The sequence below is a fragment of the Zootermopsis nevadensis genome, unplaced genomic scaffold (assembly GCF_977971745.1).
Source record: "Zootermopsis nevadensis isolate Lab colony 2312 unplaced genomic scaffold, Znev_1.0 Znev_ptg000017l, whole genome shotgun sequence".
NCBI lineage: Eukaryota > Metazoa > Arthropoda > Insecta > Blattodea > Termopsidae > Zootermopsis > Zootermopsis nevadensis.
In genome coordinates, this window is record NW_028259149.1 from 17,354,435 (window position 1) to 17,366,954 (window position 12,520).

The 12,520-nt window shown below is 35.5% G+C and overlaps 1 protein-coding gene across 1 annotated transcript; it reads left to right on the top strand.

The window, feature by feature from the left end:
* The first annotated feature begins 1,735 nt into the window (after window positions 1-1,735).
* On the top strand, window positions 1,736-6,279 carry beta4GalT7 (beta-1,4-galactosyltransferase 7). Its single transcript, XM_022074168.2, has 5 exons — window positions 1,736-2,229; window positions 2,352-2,569; window positions 2,654-2,877; window positions 3,547-3,693; window positions 4,091-6,279. Exons 1-5 carry the CDS (start codon window positions 2,091-2,093, stop codon window positions 4,371-4,373), a joined length of 1,011 nt encoding a protein of 336 aa, XP_021929860.1. The 5' UTR covers window positions 1,736-2,090; the 3' UTR covers window positions 4,374-6,279.
* The last annotated feature ends 6,241 nt before the right edge of the window (window positions 6,280-12,520 follow it).

The following is a 12,520-nucleotide window of genomic DNA, read 5'->3' on the forward strand; positions in this document are numbered from 1 at the left end:
TAATGCATACAAAATAAGTAATGTAATCAATTTTTTCTGATTCATTAATCACTTTGAGGACATGGAATGGCGGCGTAAAATAACCGTAGTCTTTGTTCAGGTTGTGAAATTTCATGTTCTCGTTGCGGCGAGTATGAAGATGGCAGCAAAAACAAGCTCGGAAGCAGCAAGTTCGGTAAACTTCTACCAGACTACACAGCGCTATAACCCAGAAGACAGCCATCTTCTTTCTCGTCGAGTGCATTAGTGTCTTATGACGATCAAGAATGGTAATGAACGGCGAACCCAAAAGATGAGCGGCAAATTTTTACCGAGAGACCTGAAGGAAAGAATAAAATGGTAGCCTTAGACGCAGATGGTAAGAACGGCCTAAAGATATGGACTGGATTTATCTGGCTGAGTATAGAGATCAGTTTCGAGCTCTTGTAAACACGGCAATGAACCTACAAGTTCCATAAAAGGTGGGGAATTTCTTAACTAACCGAACGACTCTGGCTTCTAAAGCAGGAATCTGCTCGTCGCCTAACAACGATAACGCCCAGGGCCATTTACACGTTCAACGTGCGTTAATGCCAGTCGTTCTGCCATCTAGTAACTGCTTTCAACACTACTATGAATTAATTACTGAAAATGTCGTTAGAGGACAGAACAAATATATCTGATATTTTCTTGTCGATTGAATGATTATACACGGTCCTTTTCAGACGCTGAGATGAAATTTCATACAATAGAACATGGTAAGACGATTATGGATGACGGTCAGTATTATTCCACCGCTGCTCCATATTCGCCCGTATTCACTCCATATTCATTCATCTCTCTTCTACAGAAGCGTAGTCTCGCCGAAAGCAAATTTAAATGACTTGCATTTTGCAAATTCTCTTGATTCTGTTTTCAAAGAACCTGTCATAGAGGTTCTTGGCAGAGCTTCAGATCTCGTCCATTTTCCGTCGCTCTGTGTAACATTTACGAGCATGCTGATTTTGTCACCACGAATTTATAGACCAACATCCCTACTAACCCTTAAAACGTGTTAAAGTTAAATCTATTGAAAAATTCGTGTAGGTAAACATTTATTCGAAACATTTCCTATTCAGAATGGCCTGAGACAGGGAGATGATCTATTATAGCTGCTTTTCAATTTTTCCTTAGAATATGCCATGAGGAAAGTTCAAGTAGATGAGGGCTGTTTGGAATTGAATGAGACTCAGCAGTTTCTGATCTATGCAGATGGCGATAATAAAATTACTATAAAAGCGAACGCAGACACTGTTAATTAGCTCTTCTTATGTACACAAAATGCAAGCAAAATATCGTAAAGAGGTTTTCTTTTAACTACGTCATAGGCTTTCTTGAAGTCTGTAATAGTTTGTGGACTGTCCCATTTTTTCTCTAGTATCTGGAAAATGTAGAAAATTCGATCAGTTGTAGATCTATTGCGATGGAACCAACACTGATGACCCCAATGTCATTGGCATATGGAGTCAGCCTCGCCAGGAGAATGTACAATTCAACTGCTGTGGGATTTCCTCCTTATTCAATATTGAGCAAATAAGTTAGTGTATCTCGGGAAATGAGATATAACTATGAACTATAAACAATCCTAGAATCCGTAAAAGTAATCAGTAAAGCAATATGTAAATATCAGTTACGATAACGCAGATACTAGAGTACATTAGTTTTCCTGCGCCCTAGTGGTAAAAATGAAAAGTAACATCTGAGAGATGCAGCATTTACCCACATACTATCCTTGAATGAAACTCCAGGGTTATTGTGGTTCAATAATTCCCATCGGACGCCTGTGTTTATATTCGTAGCCGTAAATAACATGTAATGTTTGTCATCTTGAAAGCACATACTTTCAAATATGGTCTTGTGAAGTTTCTTCTTTTTCCGTGCGTGATGTATTCCACGTGGCCAAATCCTTTTCGTGTAATAGGAACTGTAGGATAATACTTTGATAGTGAACAAACCAAAAAGTTAGCCATCAAAAGCCATGCCAAGAATGAGAGAATTTGCTATAAACTTCAATTTATGTGGATCTGATATGTAGCAATGTATTCGACTGTAAAGTTACAAATATAGTAGTTATGCTTAATTTATGTTCCAAACAAAACTGTTGTTTAAATAAACTGCTCCGGAAAATATGGAAAGTCAAATTTTTTGTAGTTTGTATCATTTTTACTTTTATTGTAGGATGCTTATTAGCGTTGTCACCTATATCTATAGGTAATTAATGTCTAGTCAATACTTTGCGTGTAATTATTTGTCTATTTTTTGAGCAAGAAATAAGGTTATGTATGGAATGGTGTTTGAAATGATTGAAAGGACACATGTTTTTAATTTGACAGATGACTGTCAGTGCCCTGATAGAGGTTCTGGGAAAACCATTGAACATCATCTCAAAGGTGATATTTATGATGCAAATTTGGGACTACCATCGGCCCATAAGTTGGCTGTTCTTGTACCTTACCGAGAGAGATTTGAGGAACTTCTTGCATTTGCACCATATCTTCATAATTTTCTAAATGAACAGGAAGTTAGTCATCACATATACATCCTGAATCAGGTACACATTTTATGATTCCATTATACCTGTTATTGCAAGCAATGTAATTATATTCTATATGAATTAATTCATCTGTACCCTTAGGTAGACCACTATCGGTTTAATCGGGCTTCTCTGATCAACGTGGGTTTCCGTATAGTACGTGATGATTATGACTATATTGCAATGCATGATGTGGATCTGCTGCCTTTGAATTCACAGCTGCGATACAATTTTCCTGAGACTGGGCCATTTCATATTGCTTCACCTGATCTGCACCCTCGCTATCACTATCCCACTTTTGTTGGTGGAATCCTGCTCATTAGAAGGTAAATGTTTAAATGCATTTTGTTTTCATCATCCAAATGTTTAGTCTTTTTTGAGTTTCATTCCATTGTGTTGTGTATAATGTCTCTTGTTATGGTAGGTTGGCCAGACTTCATCAATTTATATTTTTGTATACTTGTCTTACTTTATAAGGAAAGATAGTTATATGATATCATGTGTGTGTATGTATGTTTGCATGCATTTACTTGTATTTGTGTTCATCTGTGTTCCTCTAATAACGTTTCAACCAACAGACCTTATTTTATGAAGTGTGGTAGTATTCACATCAAGTCGTTACCCACATATCCACTAAGATCATGTTTTGTACAATTTAAATAATGCAAAATCTACATTTACCATTCTGTTTGTTAGTTACAGATTAAACACTGAAACTAGGATACAAAATTTTCATTTGGAGACACGCCATAACCACACTTTCAGTGTTTGCAAATCGAGAATTGTTTTGTAAACTAATAATGAACATAATGATTGTGTAAAATTTCAAGGTTGTTTCAGTCAGCAGTCATTTATAGCGTTTGCTCTGCAAGTAACTAAGGTTTCTAGTTCTTTTAAGAATGTTCTGTTTTATATAATGACTTTTGGACCTTGCCTTTCTTTTTAAAATTTATATGTATTATAACATTTAAAGATGCACTTATTTTATTTTATAGAGAACACTTTGAACTTGTCAATGGTATGAGCAATAAATATTGGGGATGGGGTTTGGAAGATGATGAGTTCTATGTCCGACTCAAGGAGGCGGGACTGAATGTGTCACGGCCAATTAACGTTACGACAGGCACCGAAAACACTTTCAAGTAAGAATGTTGTTCAAAACAGTATTATTAAAATTATGATTGTCCTGCTGTTGTACCCTTATCAATGCAATTGTAGTGTAGTTGGTTTTATGACTAACCTATATGTACATTGGTGGGATATTTCCCCAATATAAATGCATGCAGAATTTTGGAATGTGACTACTTGAAGACATAGTCTGATGTTGAAGGATAAAGTTAAAATTATATTTTTTATGGAATTGAGATGAACTGACTGTCCAGTGGCAGGCTTCAATGTTGGCGCTGTTTAGCTTCAGGTTATAATTCTAAAGAGTTATCTGTATAAAATAATGCAGGTTATTATAATGTCACTTATTTAGTTAAATTGATACAATGTGTTATTGCTTGCGTGATGTTAAGACAGTTCTTTCTCATATAGGCATACACATGATCGCATATATAGAAAACGTGACATGACAAAGTGTTTCAACCAGCGTGATGTAACACGGCGACGTGACCGGCAGACTGGTCTCGCAGATGTAGCTTACAAGTTGACTGGTATTCATAAACTTACAATAGATGGAGCACCCATCACTATTGTCAATATAATGCTGAGCTGTGACAAAAGGCTTACTCCGTGGTGTGACTGTAGTGACACAGGCGGGAAGAAACACAACAACGGAACAAATGCACTCAAGTCTGACAGCAATAATTTAAAATAATAACATCCTGAAACAGTAAACAGAGCCTCTTACCAGCTTCAATTTTATAATCTGAGAGAACTGTGCCATGGCAGCAAAATTACTGTCACTTGTCAGTACATTTTTGTTTGACTTACTTATTTACAAACAGACAGTAAGGAAAGAACGGCTGAAACTCGGAGAGTAATCCGTCTTACGATAGTATATCGTACAATGTTACCTCCAGAATGAGCATTAGAAATTAATACTCTACTGTGCAGTGCACATAGGCCAAATATATAATGTCTGACTTGATATTAGACATGTGACGATAAGAAGCATACATAGCATTTTTGATCATATGCTTCTCAAATTTGAGGATTGTTATGTTATCATATTGAAAGATGTATGCTGAAATGGTGCTTTCCCATTTGAAAAATGAAAGTTTCCATATGGATAGAATTAATCGTGAACTATTTAATACAAGCACCTGAATTTAAAATCTTCTGTTGAAGGAAGAATTAAAATTTAAGCAAAACAGTACTTGAGATTTAAGGTTTTCATAGTGGTGAATATTTGCAATGTGGCGTTCTGAGTTATGATGCCATGTAACCATGTATGGTTACCAACGTTTTGAGGATCTGATCACCTTCACCTACCCTCAAGACCACAGTCTAAAGCTGTATATACTTTTCATAAATAAAATCATCTTGTGGTGATAATTTGAATTTTAAAAAAAATAACATATTTTTAGCTCAATTTTGAAAGTTTGTGATGATGTTGTGTTGTTGAAGCAAAACTGTTTTCTGGACATTATCCATCATCCAATATTAAGTAAAATCAATAAAAACCATGACGTATCAGAGATGGAACTCTGTCTCCGAAACGTCATGGACTACGATTCCATTTTGACGCAGCTTGTCGCCCGAGAAGTTTTTTATCTTAGGCTTTTGTGCCAGGTGTCTAATGTATTATTAGCATTTGGACTTGAGTCATGTTAATAAAGTCTTCTCGGGCTATCAGCCGTGTTAGTTGGTGATCAATCGCCGACATTTTGAGGATCATCTCTGTCCTCGTTTTGAAAGCTGTTGACTGTGTGGCTCGTAGCGCGAACTAGTTTAAAAGTCCAAGACTCGTGCACATGTCCGAGCGGCGTTTGGTGGGGGAGCGTGGAATGTGTGGCGTGACAGGGTGTTGTATGTAACATTTTGAGGATGATGGCAACAGCAGAGTTAACTGAAACATTGGATACAGTACAAAAAGTTAAACAGCTTGTGTCCAAAAGCCAATATGGTCCAACAGATTGTTTTCCTATTCATTTTAAAGTATACTACATTTCCATTAAAATTTAGAAATAAATAAGTGAGTAAAAGTAAATTAAATCAAAGCAGTCCCGTTACATGCCATGTAAGTCACTTGGGGGGAGAGAAGGTATAGCTCCTACTCATTCTTGACCTTGGCACTAGATTGGGTGCCAGGCTACGTGGTGTAGCACCCCAGATGACAGTCACCATTATACTTGTTGCCATGAGAACCTTAAATCTCACCTAGATTCCTCACTATTTGTTCTCCATCCATGGGATGTAAAATACGTAACAGAAATGAATGTATGTGAATATAATGTGTAGCCATCTTTTTGGGAAGTGACTGGAGGTTAGTAGCTGATTTTAAGCTTTCACGGTGATTCGTTGTTGATTTGGATGCAGTATGGTCAATGAAAATTTGAGTTGTAGTGAAGTATTTTTGATAATCATCTTGGATTAGAATGTTGATCTATTCCAGCTTTGTATATAATTCTAAAGATTTTGTTATAACAGTTTTAAAATGTAATTACAATAGATGTTTATGATCCGTCTCATGTTCAGATTTATAAACTGTAAGCTAAGAGTACTCTGTAACTATTACTGAGTGGAGTGACCTGAATTTGTCGAATAAAAGGTAACCTACTTGCTGGATGTTTTAAAAGCTCTAAGCACTGGGTTACTGACTCTGTAGGGGGTTATAAATATGGAGGGAGGCTTGTTGGAAGCCTGGAAATGACAGTTGTATTCCTGAAATACTTGGTTTTGTGGTGGGAATGGGCAGCAGGGATTGCATATGACACAGAAATTGTAAAGAAGCTAAATCTGTATGAACAAGCCAGAAAATAATTTAGTCTTTAATTTTAATCCCCCCCCCCCCCCCCCCCCCCAGTCACAGTTGAAATTCTTGTGTCTAACCAGCCACATCTCAATGTCAGAAGATGTAAATAGTACCTGTTAAGGTGGCAACTGACTTGTAACATTTGCCTGTAATGTAACGTGTTACAAATCGAGCATTACACAAGTGAAGACAGCGAACGGAGCCGCTCACGCTCGCGGGCGCTCCATCGTGTTGTCAGTTTTTTCGCGAATCCCTTTGAGTGTTACATTACAAGTCAGTCAGTCAGTCGAGCGGCGTCGTAACGAGCATTCACGAGTTCTTTAGATAACAGTAGCGTATTAAATGAAACAAAGATAACACAACCTCCACGTCCGACATATTGAATGAAATGAATGGAGCACACATGAGCACAGTCGAGCCGAGCGTTCAAAACGAGCATTCGATGCGCCTCACCAGTTGTGGTGTAATGTAACATGCTCGCCGTGAATGTTACATTACGAGTAAATGTTACAAGTCAGTCGCCACCTTTAGGATCCTAGGGTCTTTGTGCCATTAGTCATTATATTTTTTAAACCCTCTGTGTTTGTGTTGGCTATTTTATAATATTTCATGCTTTTATTACAAAATTGGAAATGCCATGTAGATGGCTGTAGCTTCTTTTATATTATTTGTCTTTTATACTGACTAATTACCAGGGGTAATTTGTAAGATGATTAATTTATTTTTTGTACTAGCTTTATACAAACTGTCAACACAGTTTTGACTTTGTAACATAATTTTAATGTTTTATCATGTGTGTTTTAATTCATAATTCAATATCTGTCTATCTGAGACATGGGTCATTCATATAAAGTAATGAATTCAGTATGGGTCATTTATTTTGTTCTCGTGGTAATCATTTGTTTTATATGGGGGTAGCATATTAATACACGTATGTAAATTTTGAAGAATTTTGTTTTTCAGTCAGATAGATGGGACAGTATTATTTCCTGATATTATGTATTTCACTGTGTGCCCGTAATTGTTATATACAAACATCTTCAGACTCACCGCCATGAAGACCTCAAATCCTACATGTTTTTAAAACTGTATACTTCCTAGAGTTTAACCATGTAATTTTCTTACATTTTCTTCATCTTTCAGTCAAAATTTCAGAGCTATCTTCAAAGTCAATTAATATTTTGTGGTTGATTTATTATATATACTACATTCTGAATGTCCAGTATAATGATTCTCACTCCTGCTCCTTGTTCAGTAGGTCTCCATTTCAGATCTCAGCCAGGAACCATTTGAGGTGTCCCTTGTGGAAAATTCTGGGCAAAAGTTATCTAATTTGGGATGCTTGAGATTTTGACCATGTAATTAAACAGAAATCCTATACATGGAAAACACACCTCTTGCCCCATCCATGCGCGCTACATGCCCCGCCCATCTCATCACCCTGACAATGCTGGGGGTGGAGTACAGATTTTTAAGCTCATCAATATGCAGTTTTCTCCATGTCCCATCGTCTTCTCTCCTAGGCCCAAATGTCCTCAACATCCTATTCTCAAACATAAGAAACTAATAAATAAAAAATAGTTATTTCATATCAGATGATTAATTATGCACTACTCTGTATAGCACTTCTTCAGCCATTGAAATGAAGCTGTATTATCATTTTGTCTCTCAGTTTATACGTCTTAAGATAAAATTCAGTGATTTCCAGTTGAAGCTTCAGTGGTGTTATTACTATTAACAATCCTTCCTGTCAGTCGTTCTTACTTCGCTACTTAATTTATTTTTTTTCTTACCTACTTTCAGTTTATTCTTTAATAGTGGTAGTATAGTTTAATAGTAAATCTTGAAAATGTCTGTAGCCTACACAAAAGCATTAATATTGTTTGGAAGGATTTTATGGGACTATAATTGGTGTGCTCATATGCTGTGTAAAACTGACATATTGTATACTAAAATTTAATAGATTTTTATTCTTTATTTTAATGCTGAATTGCGATAACATAATTACAGGCAAGCATGGATGATGTGCATATAATAATAACGTGTTTTAACACGTGTACAAAAATAAACTGGATTGTATGACGAAGAACTAGATAATTGCCTATATAAATGATATACAAATGTAATTGGTATGTCACAAAAAATGCATTCACAGTTCATATGATAAGCGCAGAATGTGTAAGTACGACACTGCTACAAACCTGCATCTTGATATTACTGACCGACAATTTGTCTATTAATAAAAATACCTACTTCCTTTATTATTAAAGGTGGTTTATCTGTAACAGTCAATATATCCACACAAAAAAATTATTATATGCAAAATATTGATATATTATGTAAGATTTTAAGACTATTAGAGTGGCATAATTAAATAAATTCTACTCTGACTATGAACAGTGATATATTATTGGCATAAATGACCAGTGTTTATGGAATTACCAGTACCTTTTTCTATTTTCAGGGCCTAGAATTACCTGTTACATTAATGTAACCACAATATTAATAAAGTAATTTGACAGGGAGGATTTTAATTATTGTAAAGAACTGAATTTCCATTGGTAGTTCTGTATACAGATGTAAACTGACACTGCACTCCTTCATATTAACCCTTTGAAGTATAAATTAATTCTGGAAACAGCTTTGTTTCATAGTTGGACACAAGAACAAGTGTTGGATCATCCCACTGAAGATGGTCTCAAATGTAAACCACTGTGCAAATAGATAAAAAGGGGCAATCATACGTGAAAACAACTAATCTTCAAAGGGTTAAAATGCAATTATGTTTACACAGAAGCAGGTACATTCCAAATTGTCACTGGTTTATGCTAATAACATGACATATGATACAAGAATAATTTAAAATTGTGATTCATTGTAGTAATGCAGCATTGACTATATAAGCTTCTGTTACATGTGTATAGGTTTCAATTACAACACATATCACATTTACTCGTGTAATTTCACAACTCAAAATTTTGTGGAAGTTAATAAATAATTTTATTTGGTCTTCGCAGTTTCCTTACCTTCATTTTACAATACCCTGGTTTCGTCACTGGCTTTAAAAGATCGAAAACCGTACATCTAGAACAGCGTTTCCCAAACTGCATTCTGCAGAATCCTAGTATTCTTGTGATGACACAAAAAATTTCCAGAAGGAATGTTTGGTGCCGTTTCTCATCGTTTCCCCTCTAAAATACTGAAATGACATTTTGAAAAGACCTACTCAGACTAGTCTATAGCATTGACTGTCTATTAGAATGTACAATACATTTTGAACAATGCCAAATTAAATTTGAACTGTACCAGAATTAAACATTTTCTCCTTTAAATATCTCATTTCTCCCTGCGACTGATCATTATTGTGGAGATGTTTGTCTACACACTCAACACCACTACTAATATTAAATGGATATCCAGAGAATAGAGGCAAAAAACACATTCTCATAAAAGAGGAAAAACAAAATATTTCAAGTAACAAACTTTTTTAACATATCTGTAAGAAATATATAAGAAATCAAATCTTATTTTCGTAATTTAGTTAATTCATGTTAAATGAAATAACAATGGAACTGGCTTTTCTTGGTTCTTCGGTTTTCCCATGCCAATCATTCTACCACTGTTCCATTCTCCGTTGGGATGTGCGACAGCCCTGAGAAGGCAGCAAATTATGGATAAATTGGCACTGGGGATTTTCTCCGAGTCCTTTGGTTTTCCTCTGTCGGTATCATTCTACCACTGCTCCATATTCACTCGTGTATCGTCTGGGGGATGGACAGTAAGCCCATTAGTGACTCAGTTCCACAGACATGTCTCACCCCATCACAACAATAAAAGTAAGAAATAATGATAAAGCACATTATCATACCTTCTGTCCTAAGTCAGGGCCCTTGTCTCAGACCCAGCCCTTGGTTGGTCTTGGAATAAGGGTAAAGTTTGGAAGTTAATTTATGTCGGTACAAATTGTAAGAACATTGATATATTCTAAGTAGGATTTGAAGTTCTCATGGCAGTAAATACAAAGATGGCTGTCTTCTGGGTTGTAGCACATGTAGTTTGGTACACCCTGATGATGGAGGCAGCAAGGACCTCTGAAACGTTAGTGAACTTCTATCAGACTACACAATGCTACAACCCAGAAGACTTACATATTCTGTTTCTGGCTTCCAAAAAAAATTAGAATATTTTTAACCTTTTCTGATCTATTTATTTTCATAAGTAATTTTCTTCGCGGCTAATGTCCTATCAGGTTGGCAGGGTACAAAAGGTTTCCGCAGATTAATTTTGGAAAACGCTGGTCAGAACTATGCTGTATTGTAATATGAAGCTGCTAACAGTACACGACTTAAAACTCCAGTAAGGGGCTGTAGTAAATAAATAAAATGCTCTTGTATCTTACTTAAAATTAATACAAACTAATTCGTTGTTTCTTTGTATGAATCTTTGTGCATGGACATCACATTTCAAAATTGTTAGCATACCTGCTTCCTCCCTCTCATAGAGGTAAAAGCACTTGCCATTGGTGTAGAGCAGTAGACCTTATTTCCTTCAGTATTTCTAGTACTACTATTGATTGTGTTTAAACATATCTGAATACATGTAAATTTACAATCGTTCATTAGTTACGGTCAAACCAAAATATTTTTTTCAGTTGCTGTATTATCTTGAATTCGGACAGAAAATGTGGAAAAACAAATCTGAAAATATGCATTTATTTTGTATTCTGGTCAATAGATAGGTCCAGTATGTACCACATACTGTACTGTTTTATTTCAATATTTGTCTTATAAATGGCTCTGCTATCCATGTCCTGACTAGTCCAGTATGCCAGCCTGGACAATCTTAATCATGAAAAACAGCTCGAACACTAAACAAAATGAACATGACAACTAAATTTACTCATAAACTGTTTGGCAATCTGCATAGTTTGGATCAGTTCCAGTAAAAACAAAGAATGGTATTCCAATAAATTTTTTCAGTATATGGTGAATAATTTGGGTGAATTTTAAATAGCCTTACACAGATAAATTATTCAGTTGTGGATTTCAGTGGATACCAAACGTAAGAGCAGTTTTTAAAAAGAGGGGGAACAAAAGGAAAAAATCTAAATTTTGTCTTCTAGTAAATGTTAAGCTGAATTCTGGTCTAATACTGTGGAAAGCAAGAATTGTTGTTTGTGGCTGCAATTAGGAATATTATTTTTTAGTAAAAACAAAAATACAGGCTTGAGAAGAAGTTTTTCATTTATATCGTCTAGCAAACATGTTACGGACAAAAATCTCTGTTCGATACCCCTTTTATATATATGCAGCTTTTAAGTATTTTTTGAGGTCAGGTATGTTCCTCAGGTAATTTTTTTGTAACAAGAGTTCAACAAAGCATGGCCATTTTCAGCTGTACCCAAATACGTCACTTACGTTCCTACACTTAGTAAAAGCAGCAACTTGAAAGTGTCAATTTTCATGCCACAACTTTGAGACATCAGTTTCCTCTCCACCAAATACTGCATGGACAGTTAAATCAAGGATGATTAATGAGTGGAGCAATAGAAAATACATACATAATTATGACTAAAAAGGTTGAAAGGAAACCAGGTGCAACAGTCTACAGTGAATTAATCTGATTCAGGACAGGGTTCAGTGGTGGGCTCTCGTGAACATGGTAATGATACCTTTGGTTTCCATAAAAGGTGGGGAATTTCTTTAACTAGCTGCAAATTGGTAAACTTCTCAAGGAGGACTGCTCTGAGGACTTATTTGTAAATATAAATGAGCTCATGCATGTACAGTTAAAACCCAATACAGTTCCCCTTTGTCCTCCAACACTACTGGCATAAATGTGACAGTAAATTTATTTATTTTGGGGTATATTTTTATTTATTAATGTATTAAAGTACCAAGTACTGTGCAAAATACTATAGTTAGAATCTTGAGAGTAAAAGAAAGGCAGATTTGTCGATTATGTATCTATACTTAACAATTTAATGGCACCATCTTATAAGAGTATTCATCTTATTTTTTGGAGGAAAATACATATGTTTTGTATAC

Bases quoted from the DNA above. Each gene is read 5' to 3' on its own strand.
- beta4GalT7 (XM_022074168.2), top strand. From the start codon at position 2,091: ATGCTTAATTTATGTTCCAAACAAAACTGTTGTTTAAATAAACTGCTC. The intron at 2,230-2,351 runs GTAATTAATGTC...TTAATTTGACAG, and splicing joins GTTGTCACCTATATCTATAG to ATGACTGTCAGTGCCCTGAT. The intron at 2,878-3,546 runs GTAAATGTTTAA...TTTATTTTATAG, and splicing joins GGAATCCTGCTCATTAGAAG to AGAACACTTTGAACTTGTCA.